General features: G+C 39.3%; 3 protein-coding genes across 4 annotated transcripts in view; 1 reads left to right on the plus strand and 2 right to left on the minus strand.

The window, feature by feature from the left end:
- The first annotated feature begins 684 nt into the window (after positions 1–684).
- On the plus strand, positions 685–2,399 carry med29 (mediator complex subunit 29). The gene is made up of 4 exons (XM_056374381.1): positions 685–875; positions 1,053–1,111; positions 1,200–1,284; positions 1,843–2,399. Exons 1-4 carry the CDS (start codon positions 714–716, stop codon positions 2,068–2,070), a joined length of 534 nt encoding a protein of 177 aa, XP_056230356.1. The 5' UTR covers positions 685–713; the 3' UTR covers positions 2,071–2,399.
- A 1,266-nt stretch (positions 2,400–3,665) lies between these two features.
- Positions 3,666–12,838, minus strand: mlf1 (myeloid leukemia factor 1). Of its 2 annotated transcripts, XM_056374344.1 has the most exons (8): positions 12,670–12,835; positions 11,502–11,664; positions 8,247–8,291; positions 6,460–6,537; positions 6,123–6,251; positions 5,780–5,939; positions 5,203–5,341; positions 3,666–5,007 (listed from the first exon to the last, which is right to left on the minus strand). In XM_056374344.1, the coding sequence occupies exons 1-8, from the start codon at positions 12,714–12,716 to the stop codon at positions 4,941–4,943; spliced, it is 828 nt and encodes a 275-aa protein (XP_056230319.1). In that variant the 5' UTR covers positions 12,717–12,835; the 3' UTR covers positions 3,666–4,940. The 2 variants fall into 2 exon arrangements, with proteins under 2 accessions (XP_056230319.1, XP_056230320.1); XM_056374345.1 differs by lacking the exon at positions 8,247–8,291 and having other exon boundaries at positions 12,670–12,838.
- A 1,356-nt stretch (positions 12,839–14,194) lies between these two features.
- rsrc1 (arginine/serine-rich coiled-coil 1) overlaps positions 14,195–16,858 on the minus strand; it is a 116,831-nt gene continuing 114,167 nt past the window's right edge. Inside the window, exons 9-10 of the mRNA XM_056374343.1 lie at positions 16,292–16,399; positions 14,195–14,701 (exon numbers count right to left, since the gene is read on the minus strand). Of these exons, the coding sequence (XP_056230318.1) occupies positions 14,609–14,701; positions 16,292–16,399 (201 nt within the window). The 3' untranslated portion in view covers positions 14,195–14,608. The remainder of the gene's footprint in view (positions 14,702–16,291; positions 16,400–16,858) is intronic.

The following is a 16,858-nucleotide window of genomic DNA, read 5'->3' on the forward strand; positions in this document are numbered from 1 at the left end:
AAAACAAACGAAATACTTGATGAAAAACAAAAGTAGTTAGATAAACAAAACGTTTAATGACATACAAATAGGCAAAGTGTTCAATAAAGTCACCCCATGACAGAAATGAAATAAGATATTTTTTATAATATTTGTAATTTTACTGTGCAAGCAAATACGTAGATAAGATACTGATTCAAGGGAGATAGAGAAATGCGAGTTTTCATGTGACTAAAATGCTTTCTTAATTTTTCGCTTAGCTTAGATGACTAGACTATTTGCAATTAATAAAAAATCGAAAATATTATCTTATGCAGCGTATATAATTTATGACGCATAACTGACTCAACTTTATTGTAATTTTACAACACATAAGTGTGCAGTGAAAATCAGTGGTAGACCTTAGTACATGATACACACGGAAAACGTATTATAAAACAAAGAATCTAAACTAAAAGAGAATGAAAATAGAAACTGTATATAGGTTTAAGAAAAAATAAAGAGTAAGGTATAATAGGGCTGAAAACAAAGGCTACATTGTTTTTAAAAAGAAAATATACACAGAGAGAGAGACACATGTTAACATGTACAATAAAATTCGTGCTAAAAATAAAAATAAAACGGCTTGAAGTTTATAATACATCCATGTTCAAGACACGCTTTTATTTTGAAAAAAAAAAAACCAAACCGGATATTTTACGATTTTTCCGGCGTGTGCGTCGGTGCTGGTCAAGATGGCTTCTCAGCAACAACAACCCGGCGGGCCGATGTCTCAGCCCGGATTACAACAGCCAACTTCCATTCAACAACAGCAGCAGCAGTTGAGTCAACAGCAAGACTTCGATCCAGTTCATAGATTTAAGATGCTCATTCCACAGCTGAAGGAGAGTCTGCAGGTAACTGTGCTGAATCAAGCTACAAACTGAAATCGAAAATGCCCAAAAGATGGTCACAATAGCTAAAGTTGGGTTGTGACTTTTTTGGATTCCACAGTCCAAATACTGTAGTTTCATAAATAAATAAAGATCTGCAATAGTGTACTTTGAACATATTGCCATATTTTTCCTTTTCAGAATGTCATGAAGATTGCATCCTTGAATTTAGCCCATAACACGGCCATTGACAACGGAATGTGAGTATGCAGGTTTGGGCAACTTTACAGCACTGCTCCATTACAGAGGATGCTTCCGATATTCACTGTGACTGCTTCTCTGTTTTAGCAAAAGCAGCGACGCCTCTGTTCAGCGCTTTGACAAAAGCCTGGAGGAGTTTTATGCCCTTTGTGATCAACTGGAGCTGTGTTTGGTAAGACCATAGATATATAGTGTACTTAATGGATTCCAAAGGGAAATTGTAATTGTAATATACTATAAAACACTGTACATAAGTATAAATGAAAACACTGAAGGTTAAACATTCATATTCACAAATAACCAAACATTGTCTGAAATTAGGATATTTGCTTTTATTGCTACATTTAATAGGTGACAGGAGTGTCCTTCTTCCTGCCAGCCCTAACTTAAAAGCAGTATTTAACCTAAGTCTAACCTTAAGTCTTTGTGCTTGTTGCATATTCAAAAACCTTTAAGTGAACATATAGATGAATAGAGCCTTTCTGTAAGATAGAAACAAATGCAAAGATGTGGATGTAAACTGACATAACGCTGAAAAATGCATCAAGATAAGGCTAAACATGAGTGAAGTTGTACTTTAACAGAATATTAATGTTTTTGAGTCTGTTGTCTAAATGTTGTTCAGACTAAAACCTTAACATGTAGCCCATATATGTGACACACATATCACATACAACATCTACACTCAAAATGGACTACACATTTTAAATGTTTTCTCTCCTCTGTGCAGCGGCTGGCGTATGAGTGCCTTTCTCAGAGCATTGACAGCGCCAAACATTCACCCAACCTGGTCCCAACAGCCACCAAGCCAGACACAGTGCAGACAGAATCCATGTCTTACGCCCAGTACCTCGGTATGATCAAGTCTCAGATCTCCTGCGCCAAAGATATCCACAATGCTTTGCTGGAGTGTTCCAAGAAGATCGCAGGAAAGGGACAGCCTCAGGGACTCATGTAGACCTGCACTGACTGCTCCGACTCTTCTCTGAATCTGATGACTGTTTTGAGAAAGATGATGGATTTCATATTTGAGGCTGTCCCATGTTCAGATCTCAGTTTTGCGCAACATTGCTCAAGATGCTGTTTCATTTCTCAAGATCTTGTGTATTTAGTTTTTTTTTTTTTTTTTTTTAATTTATGTTTCTTTGTAAGTGCTGTGTAAATATTCCTGACAAAAAGTCATGTTCTGAGATGACCAGCAGGTGGTGGCAGAGCTGTACTTGCCACTTCGATGTTCACAGGTCTTTTGTAGCTTATTTCTATTGAACATTAAAACCTTTCTACAGATATTGATGTTTCCTCATTATTCAAGATGTACAAAAGAAGACTGCTCTATCAATAACATCTTTAACTGATGAGGAGTATTCATAAGAGCAAAACTCCATCAGTTGTTTATACAGGTACTTTACTGACAATAAAAGATATTGGAAAATTATCAAAGAACATCTGTAGCTGAATTTTCTTTGTTCTAAGCTGTGAAGAATAATTTTTTCTTCTTTCAGGTGAATTACCATATTGTTTTAATTTGACCATTCTATCTTATTTGACTGCAATGAAGTTTAACAAGATTGAACACTAGGAGAGGTAAAAGGGAAGAAAATGTCAGACTTTGACTCAAAATGTAGAGAGGCAGTAGATTAGTGAAAGTGAAAGTGTCTTTTCAATAAAAACAGTCAGATGGATTGAGTAATAGCTGAGCTCTTTGTCCTTGGAGGATCCTCTAAAAGAAGGATCGTATTTAACTCCTATTGAAGCAGTGGCGTTGGTATAGTGAGGCAACAGAATAGTAGCCTGGTAACACCTAGGGGAATTTAAAGAGTACACAGAGTAAACCTTTTGAGGGGGTAGGTGTCGTTAAGAGATAGTGCAGTCTCTTTACAAAGAGTCCTACACTTACAAGTCTCGTTACAAGTTTAAATGCCTCCTTTTTCTCCCATGAATGACCCATTTCATTCTCCCCCCAGTCAAATGACAAGTGAGAGGTAAGTTTAACCAATAAGTTAATTTTCAACACCCTGAGATGGTCTTTTGAATGGCTCAATCTTCCATGTTACATAAACATACTAAGGAGAAAGGAAACATAACACTAATCACACTCTGGCCTCTGTGCTCTGTATTCCTGGACTGAATGAGACACAGCTTACACTTGGATCCTTGTTGAGCTATATATTGGTCAGAGGCTCCTAGATATCCTATCATATGTTGAAGCTAAGGGATTAATGAAGTCTGATACACAAGCACGTGAGTGTTGAGCCTGGTGGGCTTGCAGCTGTGTAACATCTCAGACCAATCTGAGCTACTGACAAGCGCTTAGATCCAAAAATACTACCCTGGGTCACTACCAAACAGGCACACTAAAAGGCTCATCACAATGCAGGCTCACACTCATAAACCCTTTCAAGGCATACACTAACATACAAAAAGTATAAGTAACACTTATTCAGCATTTTTAAGTTGTGACGTGAGTTGTGTGATCTGTTCTTCCTCTTTAGCGAATATTAAGGTGAACTAGCTTTGGGACTGATTAAAAAAAACAAAACACCAAATTAATCATCATGTTATCACATTTTTATTTTCAGACAATAGTCTGTGTTGACACAGGACTTTTTTTTTTTTTTTTTAAAACCTTGAAAAAATATACAAGAACAAAGCTTGAATTATTGAGAATAATCCAGACATTGTCAAGAGTTTGTACCGTGCTGCACAGAGTTCATTCGATGAAAAACAACAGAAACCAAAGTAACAATATAAAAAGGGAAGAGTATTATTTTTCTTTTTACAAAGATTACAGCAGATATAATACATATATCTAGAACATCAGGTACCAGACAATACAATTACAAAAAGGCAATTTAGACATTGTCTCAGTGCATTAGTGGATCTCAAACAGTCAATAACTCACTAATTTTGTGGCTTGTTGCAGGATGAAAATGACATAATGTGAGAAACAGATGAAATCATCAGAATACCTTACATAGAGTAAATTCTATTCACCTGGTGCAAAATGATATAAATTAATTTCTTTTTGACTGTTAATATGTTATCATATAAGTGCTGCCTATGGCCTCACATATTAATGTAATTCTTACATTGAGATTATTTTTATGTGTTTCAACTTCACTACAACCACAGGAATACTTCTGACCCCTTTAGTTTCCTGGTTGATATGAGGGGTTTAAGGACCCTTTGTAATTTTATTGTAATGTTCTTATGAGTGTATAAAAAGTATTAATATTGTAAAAGTATTATACCACTGGTTTTGTATATTCTACGGCCAACACACTACAAATTATGTATTTTTCACATTCCTGTCAACCATTCTCCAAGCAATACCATAGGATTTTAGTTTTATTACTGCCTTGCTCAGCCTCATATGACTTGTGATCTTAATGTTTTTAAACTCAAGTGTGAGCTGTGCTAAGATTCAAAATATTAACAGTGAGATGGGAGGAGTAATCTTATCCCTGAAACAGCAGAATAAATGTCCACTGTAATAGGGCAGCTGTCTTCAGCGGGTCTCAATTCTCAGCAAATTGTTTTTCATATTGTGCAGTATGCTTTGGAAAAAGGGCAGCAGTAATGTAAAATGTATAGTCTCTTAAATATTTCAGAATCTGGGTCAGTAACTCCTGATTCTATCTATCTTGTTAATGAAACTAGTGTGTGTATGTGTGTGTGTGTGTGTGTGTGTGTGTGTGTGTGTGTGTGTGTGTGTGTGTGTGTGTGTGTGTGTGTGTGTGTGTGTGTGTGTGTGTGTCTGGGTACAGAGCACCAGAGTGTACTGTAAGATGCTTAAAAAGACTTTAATAAGCACACAAACAGATAGTTTTACTGCTTTGTTGAGTCCGAGCCTTTCATGTTGCTTTTACCCTCAGCCCTGCCCTTTGATTCGTCTCTGTGGAAGATATTAAACAAAGTAAATAATCATAGTTCAAAAGTTTAAATAATTGTAGTATCGTAACATGAGAACAATACACTCATACTGTATGTCTCTGCTGTCAGTGTCTCCCACTTGTTTGTCATTTGATCCTGATCTGCAGATTCTGGCCTGTCTTCAACACTACATGTGGGCTGAGGATATCATACTGACCTTTGGGCCTGCTCAGGACCGGTGAGGGCTGCCCAGCGAACAGCACGGGGTCGGGCTTCCTCCAGGCGAGACATGGGGCCAGATGGTTGGAACTTTGACACCTCCTGCTGCCACTCATCGTCGAAAGACTGTGCTTCAGCTGCGGGTGGAGGATCAGGATCATATTAGGCAACATTCTGGCTGTGGACTGATGGCCTAGAAATACCTGGACAGTAGACCTTAGAGTGGAACAATGCTGTGTTCAACTGCCTGGTCTACTTAATGAATGCACTGAACATGTATGATCTGATCACACACTATTGCACTGAGTTAGTTAGACATATTGGAAAAGCTAAATCCAGTATTTACTGTCTTTCACTGTTGTCTTGGTTTTCAAATATAGGAAATCTCTACATAATTTGACTGTCAAAATGAGAAACTGAAATGTCACATTTCTTCCAGAATAATCTCTGAAATTGCTCCTTCATGCATTCACGTTTTTGAGTAGTGCAACAAATATGGTTGGATCCTCTACATTTATGGAGCAATCATGCGTAGCCGCTGCAACGACTCAAAGCACTCGATCGCTTCAACGTACATTCATCCAAATTCTCAAAGTCCTGGTTGAACTCCTTCTCTCCTGTTTTCTTGTTATATTTCTTCTCAACAACATGTCCCCTGTCCTGGATGTGGTGACCAATTGACATCTTCTCCAGACCACTCTCGGAGTCTTTAATTGCTTGCCGGGTCTCCTTGATCTGGTGATAAAACATCATTATGTTCAGAAGAACAGAGCACCTGTGAGAAAAGTTATTATCACTCAAGAAGGACAAAGTGAACAAGTCTTCTACAGACATATTTACTTCTACAAGCTCAGTGTATTGAACTATGCTCTAATGTACTGTCTTATAATACAGTAACACATCTGACGGCATACTTACCCCTCCAGGGGCACGGCGTGTTGATGAGGTCGCCTGGAAGACCTTAGGAGGTTCATTTCCAACCTTTGAATATGTCATGACTGATGAGGAGCTGAATGAGTGGGTGTTTGAATCTGTGGGCATGTTCTCCTGAAAAGCGCGCGCACACACACACACACACACACACACACACACACACACACACACACACACACACACACACACACACACACACACACACACACACACACACACACAATCACATTGTCAAGAAACTACAGTTTATGTACGATAACAGTTTGAGAAAGCGGCCAGACGAAAGGAAGGTAACACAAAATCATTACAAGAGTAAACTCACACGCTGCATGTCCTGCATCCTGTTTCTCACGTTGGCCATAACGTTGTCAAACATGCCGAAAGGGTTCCTCATCATGTCCTGCACAAACACAAGAGGAAAAGAATAGCTAAAGGCTACAACTGGGACATTCACATTTTAGCACGTCACCATGTGTGAGCTAGTGGCATACAGTACACAGCAAAATTAGAAACCAAGTCCAGCATGCAAACACACACAGTGTTTATGTCTTTGTTTATGGGTTTTCCTTCACGGAGAATTTAAAGATGGCCAACCTTCGAACTCTGTGCTGCCTTTAAAAAGACCTGACAATGTTGTCAATAATTGTCAACAAATTTAACATTTAGTGGATAAGATGATCTGGAACAAATCTTGCTTGTATTTTTTGTTGACAACCGGGTAAACTGTATTCAAAAAACACATTTAATCGTTGTCATTATTATATAAATGCAGAACACTTCGTGGAGGAACATCTGTAGGTAACTGCTGAGGTGCTTCATTTTGAGCCAGGAAAAACCCTGTACACCACTCAGTGTATCATGCATGTTACCATGAGATGCCATCAATCACCACACATTCAAAATTTCAGATGTTCTTATTCTGTAAGGGTGCAGCCAGGTACTGCAGATCAGTATGGTTGCGTCACTGGAAGTTTTTGGACTAAGAACAAGAGCCACGGCTAAACTTTTCAAAATTCGCTAAAGAGATCATCTTTATCTTGTCAGAAGAACAAGAGTGATGATGTTGCAGTTGACAATAGTTACATATTAGATACAGTTTCATAGCAAACCTGAGAAAACAACCCACTGGTCATTCAACACTCTGGCCATAGTGTTTCCACAAGAATTACATGTTATACTCATGGTATAACATATACAAATTTTTTTCACATTTAAACTTAATGGCCCATTATACATGTATACAGTATACAGGCATATGTATGCCTGTAGAGCAATTCTGCCCCCTGGACTACACTAAAGAATTCTCATCATGGTCTGAGGGGAGGCACTTTAACATGCCTGACGTTTCTTGTACCTGCAAAAATCCTGGTATTGGGTAAAGATTCGCCAGTTACAGTAGATGATATAGGCAGACCCATGGAAAGTTATTGTTTCAATTTCAGTTGGATCCCTTGTTTTTCCTTCAGCTGATAATAAAAATACTGTATATATCTTGGTGAAAACATCTGCTTTATGTAAGGAGTTTGACTTAATGTTGGATATTGTGTGTGGGCGTTGTCAATTCCCAAATCAATGACTATGTAATCAATCAATCAGTTGTCTGGGAAATATAAGTAACCTCACTTACTACTTCACCCTTAAATCTCTGTGGAGAGACCAAGCTTTAGTACATACACTGTTTAATGTTTTACACATAGAATTTGATCCTACACAGTTCAAACACTATGGTTGCTACTATACTAGTGTACTTTAACAGTCTACACATCCAGTGGGTGAAGTGTTGATGGCCTCAAAGAATATAGGAAAGAAGTGAGTAAAGTTCCAGTTAGGTTTCCAGTTAAACAATACTGCCACTGAGTAAAAATGATGCCTTGTTGGCAATATGATAATGGTAAATAACATAATATTGTATACATGGATTGGCATAATGGTGTAAATTTGGAGTGAATGTACTGGAAACACTGTGACCACTTTACTGACTGTTCCTAGTCAAATATTAATGGGCAGGGTCAATTATGGAATTAGAGCATGCACTTGATCAGTATGGCTTTAAATAAGAAACTCATGTGATAGTGTGTAGTTGGACACGAGAGACACAACTCTACTGACCGTGCTGTCAGTACCGCCAAAGGGCAACAATGACCGGCTCATATCCTGAGAATTCAAACAATATAATTTTAGCAACACATCATGGTATTGTATCTGTATAGCATGGTACATACACAAACACACACTACACGCATGTAGACAATCATCATGTAGACTTTTTGCATGTTTGTTGAGGTTCTTGTCGGTTAAGTTGTTAGGTTGTTTTACATCGGTCACTAAGCCCTTGACGCAGCTACAAAGAGCTCTCCACATGACCTTATGCACAACCCTTCAAGGCCATGAACCCTCTGGGAGTGCAGGCACCAAGGAGTGAAAGGCCAGTGAGGAGGGAGCAGCCTGCAGCCTTCAGTCAGAACCTGTGTTCTCTGGGCCAAAACCGCAGGTGTTTATGACCCTGCGGCCCTGGATAAGCATCTCAACAGCCATCACTATGTATGTCTGTGTGTGTGTGTGTGTGTGTGTGTGTGTGTGTGTATTTTCTGGGGGTGTGATTCGCAGGGGTATTGTGCATAATCAGTGGGGTGTTGAATGACTTGTGTTCCATGTGTAATTGGGTCGCATTGCCGAGGATTAGCGTGGGTTTAACACTGAAACTGAGCTTCATTCTAGGAAGGCTGCAGTGGGTTGGGTGGACCAACCAGGACAGGGATCTAACAGGGGGTCGGAGAGTCCAAGGCTGCTCTCTCAGTTCTCTTCAAAGGTCAAGCTGATGTAAAACGCTCCTGACCAGCATCTATGAAGCCTCACAGCCAATTTTATCCCAGAGTGGCATCTATGAACTAATAAATGCCAGTTACATATCTGCCAGCATTATATTTAGACTCGGGTTGTGCAGAGGAGAGAGAGTGCAAAATAAGCAACATAGACCCGGCGGTCTTTAACACATTATTTTAGGCTGTCTGGACTACTGCAGATTGGCATTCTTTTTTCTATCTCTCTCTCAATCTGATACAGAACCTGCCACTGTGGCCTCTGCGGCAGGCTGCTCCTGCTCCTGGGGGAGCTATGGGTTACACCATAGGGGACATGTACTGTAGATATGATTCATACATAAAAGGAAAAGTGAAGTTGTGCTGCAAATGCCTAGTTCCTGGGAAATGGAGCATCACTAGGGAGTTAGAGACATTTTGTAAAAATTTGTGCTCTTAGAACCAGAATACCACAGAGAAGATAAGGAGGTACTGAATCTGATTGTGGCGACTGATGTTTTTAAAGCTGCTGTAGGTGAATAAAGGGTTTAGCAAATGCTGAATTTCACACTACCTCTGCAGCAGGAAACGCTGTCATAATTCGACAACAAAGATGATATCAGCTCTACCTACAGCCACCAGCCTTGCTCAGTACAAACCACAGAATCAAAGAAAGCAAATCTAATGTATAATGATGCCTGATTGTCATTCACCAGTTCTTTTATAAACAAGTGCCCAGATGAATGAGCACGCTGAAAGGTGATATGAACCAGGTAGTGGATATTGGCAAGAGGCTGGGAAATGTGAGCACCCATAGCAGGCTTGGAAGGTAAGACAGGGCTTATTCTCCCACTGGGAATCTAATGCTTAGCAAGTTAATACAAGAAGTACAAGCCTTTCAGCATTATTTGTGTGCATTTCAATGTGTGTATACGAGAATGCCAGTGTGTCTGTTTTGCATGCTGTGACTGTGTGTAATTGTGCTTGTGACCATGTTTTAATACAGTATGTGTGTGTTTATTTATGTATTTTTGTGTGAACATTCGTGCCTATGATATTGGAGAGCAGTATGAGAGTGAGCTGTCTGTCATCTAGCTGCTAATGCACCAGCACTGCCAAGGCACGTTCTGCGAAACAGATGGACCAAAGGAGCAACAATGAGAAAACAGAGTGTCCATGACATCCATACGCATGCCTTTACAAAGCCAACAACACAGCACCAGAGCTACAGCTCTCTGACCACCGCTGGGCACTACAAGACTGATCCTTATCTTCTGAGAAATGTGCATGAGAACTGTGATAAAATCGGTGGATTGTTATGGTAATTCAGATAGCAGTAATTCCATGTATCTTACTACACCTTGGATTTTCTGTATGTTGTTTGTGACTGAAGATGATTGGAGCATGCACTGAAACAGAACATTACTCCTAATATTAGATCAAATAATTTGTTTGCATGGAGATTTTACAGTGTATCTCCATTTCACCCCCTGTCACTGAGGTCATTAGTCAAGTACTCAGAGCCCCTCCTCAGCTGGCATTAGCTAGTTAATAGAATGATGCTAATAAAGAGAAAGCAGGTTGCTGGCTATTGAGGCTAGGCTTCTGATGAAAGTCATTATCAAGGATAAATATACAGGCTCTCATGAGGTAGTGGGATTAAAGCAGGTGACAGAGACTAAATTTGACTTAGCAGGGATAAATAAGCAGTGGAGAGGTCGATCTGGGAAAGGTTAACGGGTGCAATATGGCAGACCAAAGCTGTCTACCTGACTTTTCCTTACAAGTCTGCACAACTAACAACAAATTGTTACAGAGTAAACAACTGCTCCAGCAGTACTTTCTAACCATCATACTTTGAGCACATATTTCAAATCCATGGATTTTTCCAGCCTTATTCTGACCTGATGTAACAGTGTGTGAAAATCAAAGACTTATAGGGAAGCAGTTATATTTGAAGACAAACTATATTTTAAGTTAACATGACAACTAGGCCAACTAGAATCATATCAAAATAAACTGTTATTTTCCGCAGCAGCTCATCTCAGCAGAGCAAAGCACAATTCTCTGGGGTCCTATTGGTGCGAGTGTTAAAGAAGTCTGTACGTGTATTTGCAAGAAAGCAGTGTGTCAGTGGAACAATGCACTATAAATAGGGCTCCTCAGGGCTAGATATAACCGTCCAGAGAGGCCAAGGGGGTTGCCCTTCCTCTAAACCAGAGACTCACATGGCCCCATACCTCAGTGAGTGGTGCTCCAGTTACGCTGCCAGTGGCCAGCCTCCACTATAACCTTAGTAAACTTAGCACTTGCTCCAAACACTAATCATCTGTGGTTATAAACCCATGAGCTGTGGACAGACTGGGTCGTAAGGTGCATGAGGAATCTGCTGAAGCTGGGGCTTCATCCCTTACAGATATACATGTAGGTTAGTCAGTAGTGTATATATACACATATGGAAACTGTAACACACCCGGTTGAGCTTTATTACCTATTACTTGAGTCCACAAGTAGAAAAACAACTCAACACTGTAAAATGAGTGCTTATGGAATTGAATGTTCTCACCCTGTGTTCATCCCTCAGCCCCACGGATGAGCTCGGATATTCTGCCATGTCGTGACCACGGCTTCTCCCATCCATTATACTGGGCATTAATGGCCCGCCGAATGGCTCAGAGAAACTACGCATCATCTGCCGCATATGTTCCCTGTGAGCCCGGAATGGATCCCTATTGGAGAGGAAGAGGAAGTAAAGACAATGTGAACCCCAGCATTCAATCAGAAATTCTTAGTAGAGCCCTGCATGATGATGCAGACTACTGCAAACAATTTTTAAAGTCCTTGAAGATTAAAAATAAGGATGAAAATGTCTTTACAATAAGCACTCAATTCAATATTTGAGAATGACTCAGACATCTTATGCCATCTTGGAGCTCATTAAAGATAAATTCTTCAATGAACACAACACACTGAAATAAGAAGCACCCCTAAAATAAATTCGGCCACCCTTACACTTACCCTGGTCAAGTGTGGGCACACTAACTCAGCAGGTGTTCACTTATGAAACAAGCCAAAGTGAGTGTAGCACATAGTGTCAGTCCCTAAACTGCACTGGGAACTCTGTTTCTATAAACTGTACTCTTTATTTCTTTTCTAAACTGATACAAACCTGTACATTTAAAGTACATGGATGGACACATAATAATAAAGTAAAACTTTTTATTCACCTTTTAAGATTGATTTTAAAAGTATATCATTACATAAAACTCTGTCTGTCCTTACACTATGTAAAAAAAATGCTAATGCCAAAAGGTAACTGAAGCAGCACTAATTTACCTGTGATCTAAATCCAAACATTTATGTTGAAATTCAATGAGGATTGACAGATTATATAACCACTCTTAAATTTGCTAGTAACATGTTATGGGTAGGAAACCACATTTTATTATTTCAAGTTACAAATCTAGTTAGTGTTAAACAAGGTTTAGTTCTGATATCTGTCAACGGCCGGTTTTAATAAAAATGATAATTAAAAGTGAAACTAAATTTCTGGTTTATTTACATTTGTTAAGTTTGTGAGCATACTTTGGAGTTTTGTTTGTCCCATTGATAAACGCCTTCTGATCTTAGTTTAACTGATGCATAATGAAAACAAACGCTAACAACCTAAACTGCAAGCTAAACTTTCTTAATAAGCCATAGTTAATAGATTTAAAAACATTTCTGCTACTCACGAGAAGAACGGATCCTCATCAAAGTCCCTGAAATTACTATTGAACATTTCCACGGATTGTGAAGCTGTAAACAAGTCTGAGATAAGGGTTTTTCAAAAAATAATCCGTGTCTGCCACAGGTGTCAGGGCTCCGCCGCTCAACCCCGGTAACGTTACTATGGAGGCTGTGGAATTCAAAGTCATTTAGAACCACGCTGACATGGGCCATGTGATGAGAATCCGGTCCTCGGATTGGCTGGTTATTCGGAGCGTCGAACAGTTCTATTCGCGCGCTGTATGTTGTGGTTGGCTGCCACGGCAACGGCACTCCAGAAATTTCTTTGAAATCTCCAATTTTCTTGTCTTGCTTGTGCATATCACCACAAAATTAGCAGTGTTCTTCTCCAACATACCCTCACAGGACCCCTGTAACATATATGCAGCTAGTACAAGTTCATAACTGCAGAAATATCAATGGGTTTTAAAGGATACATTCACAAAAATTCACCTCAAAGATAATCTGAAGCAATAGGCCTATGAGGCTTCAGCAATCTGAGTTAGACTTTTTGTCACTAATCCTCCACTACAGTTTAGCATGTTCACACTGTCTATGGAAACACAAAGATGGGAATTTTGTACTAAAAAGACTAACTTTGGTAGATGATGAGTTCATTTGTCGAGCTAATTGGCTTCAGATAAACTTTGAAATAAACTTTGAAATATATTAGACAGAAGAAAAACGACTGGATATTGTCTCCAATCCTTTACACTGAAAGCACATTAAGAGGTGATCTTTTAATAGCCAGTATAAACAGGAGGAATAATTATCGCAAGAGTAAAACTGTTTCATGTGGACAGATTGAACCTATCATTAAAATTAAGAAGAAATCACATGATGTTCTCTAGTATTGAATTACTAGACTTTTGTTTCTGAAGTGATTCTAATTCTAGGGTGTGAAGACGTTTGGGAGAGCAACCTGACACGTGTGAGGAGGGCATACACACAAATTTCACTCATTCTAAGCAAGCACTCACACAGCAAAGCTTAATTTGTGTGCTTGCATTTGCAAATCATTTGTGCACTCTGATTCATTATTTCATTACAACACTGACTATTTGGAGAGTGCAGGAGTGAAACACAGTGTCCCAGACTCAGTATAGATTTACCATCTGGCTGTTCCACAAATAGGTCTGAGTGTGGACTCGACACTGCTTTGAATCCCTGCTCAAACTGCGACAACACTGAATAAACATAAACATAAACAAAATCAATCAATAGTATAAATATTTAAGAGAACAGAAGTTTAGAGCAGGTGAGAAGACGTTTACTGCAGTCTAATGTCAATCCTGATGCAGACCAAAGAGATGAGGTTACCTCAGGATGAGTCAGACTGCTTTTAGTGAGCTACTGTATGGCAGGGCGACTCATTTATATATATCTATCTGGAGATAGCGCTGATATCTTACATAACAAGTGTCACAAGTTTATCACCATAATTCACCCACAAAAGCACAAGACAGTTTTCACTCAAAAAAAAAAATCAAAAAAAATCACAGCTATCTTTATTAACTGAGTTGATTACAAAAGACAAAAATGTATCAAATTCTACATCTACATGGTAAAACTTATCACTTAATCTGACTGTTAGATCTCCATTAAAAATAAATGAAGCTAATTAAAGAACAGCAAATTGACTGAATTCCATTAACATTACTAAAAATAATAAGCACATCAGGACCAAAAATCTTTCATTTGCTCAAATTCTCACAAGTGTTTTACAACCGGTCAGAGAAATTATTGGAGGGGTAAAATTAGAAACATTATGATGCCCCAAAACTAGACAGATTATGACAGGGATTGAGACATAATAAAAGCAAAGTCGAATGATTGAATGAGGCGTAGATCTGGATTGAATGTGTCTAGGAAAAAAGGAAAGATGTTCTGAGTTTCTGGTGTCTTTCAGGTGACAGGACTTCCCATGAGCCTCTCCTGTCGCAGCGAGACCAGGCGGTTCAGCCACAGCTCCTCTGCTTTGTCCTTGTCCATGAATAACTGCAGGAAAACATACAGAGGACATGTGAATACGCAGAAAGCCGACAAAAACTAAAATGTCCATAACAATCTCTATCTTTAAAGACTTTTCTTCTGTAATTTTGGGATATTGCACTGCAAAAAAAAAAAAAAAAGGCTGCTCAGTCCTACCTTCCTAAACCTCCAACATCCAGAATGTGACAGAAATGAACGAGCTATATTTCCTTGTAAGTTTATGAGCCTGGCACAGAGTTGTCAGTACTGCCCACTGACACCCATATGACCTCAGTGTGGAGTCACAGCACTGGCATGAGTGAAGTCTGTGGTATCTTACATGTCATCTTCGTCTTTTCTTATCTACTGACTTCAAAATGCACATGAGAAAAACTTTTATTGTATAACTCATGTAGTTATGTGGGCCTAGAAATGTGTTAGACTGGTGGCAGAAGGGCCCTACACATGTGACTTGTATTCATGGCAGTACATCACCAGCAGTAATGATATTGATTGTAAGAGGGCTATAAAACTGCTGCTGCAAGTGTCTGATGAATGAAGGCATCTGTTTATTAGGAAGAAACATAATGACTATGAGATTGAGAAGCAAGGCACCGAGACATAGGGGAAAAAAATTGGAAGATCATTTCTATATTCACTGTGTGCTTGTGTGAGGGGTGAGAGATAATGTTGATATGCTGGCTATGTGTATATACTGTACATCTATGTGATGATACATGTCTATTATTATGCAGATTGTAGAGCATCCCCGGCCACGTCAATCCTTCATTGTTAACCTACGCTGCTTACAGCTGCACTGCATGTTATCTGTGTGTTAGATTCAACACCAGTGAGTTCTTGTCTGTCAGCCCCGCACTGGTGTCATGGTGCTAATGAGGCTGTGTGTGTGGGATGACAGTATCTGGGCTGGGCTAATGGGACTCATCTGTTCTAATTGGAAGAGGAGCTGGAGCTGGAGCTGGGGCCGGGGCCTGCCTGGGGCATATTGCTGCCATACATCAGCCTGTCTGAGGTTGTGTATGCGTGTGCATTTGAACTGGGGGATGGTGTGTGTATGTAAGAGTGTGTGTGTATGTGAGGGGGTTATCTGCATACGTCAGTGCATAACTTAGTTTCCCCAGTGGAGATAGATGACTGGGAAGCCCCAGGGAGCATTATTGGAGTTTAAAGTTTTCCTTCTCGTTTTTCATCATTGGTCTGCAGGCACGGGAGGAGGTGATGTTAGGCGGCTATAATCTGCTATACTGCATTGTCCTATATGATACAATGCACAGTATCAGAATATGCAGGGGTGGTGTAAATAGTGGTGGCGATGTCAATAAAAGCAGAGGTATTTTTAAAGGAAAAAGTTTACAAAGTTTGTCCACCAATCAATGAAGGTAAGCACCATACTTGTAAAAAGCTGACAAAACCAAAAGATAAAATCATAAGAAGGAAGGTCAACTTCAGCTGTGCTTGAGGGTTGCAGAGTGCTCATTGGCTCAGAGGGTTTTATAAAGTTTCTGTGATAGAACTTCAGGACGGCTTGGTGTGATGTTGAAGCGAACAGAAAAATCCAAACCTTACTGTGAAAGGGTTTTCCAGGTGAGAACTTACACTGGGATGGGCGAGTGTGTCAGTGTCGTTATAGACTATGGACATGGGAAGAGTTACATCCTGAGAATCTGCCCTCTCTGGCTCCTGCTTCACCTCAGCTGGCTCAGTCTGGATTTGCAGAAATACACAAAACATTCAAAAACGTCACGCTCATTAAATAAGCACATTCAAGTACTTAATATAGGTTACTGAAACACAGAAATAAGCATATAAATGATAGATACAACTAATAAATTGTGAAAGCAAAATTTAAAAAAAGAAAAACATGTAAGAATATATTAACCAAAGCAACAACTGTGCTAATATAAACATGGTTTTATTGTTTGTAGTGTTATCAAATGACCACATAAATGGTATGTGCGCAGGAAGACAAATATTTCTCCCCCTCAAAATGACAACATCTTAATCCCAATTCCATACTGCATAATAATGCTTAAGTGTTGAGTATGTTGTGTCTGGAAAAGTGACAAAATTAACTGTACTGAAAACAGCCAGTATGCATACTAACAACTCCTGATTGCGGTTTTTGAGCGTGCTGCTGATTTAATCAATTGTTTCACAAAGCAA

The sequence above is a fragment of the Seriola aureovittata genome, chromosome 4 (genome assembly GCF_021018895.1).
Source record: "Seriola aureovittata isolate HTS-2021-v1 ecotype China chromosome 4, ASM2101889v1, whole genome shotgun sequence".
Lineage (NCBI taxonomy): Eukaryota > Metazoa > Chordata > Actinopteri > Carangiformes > Carangidae > Seriola > Seriola aureovittata.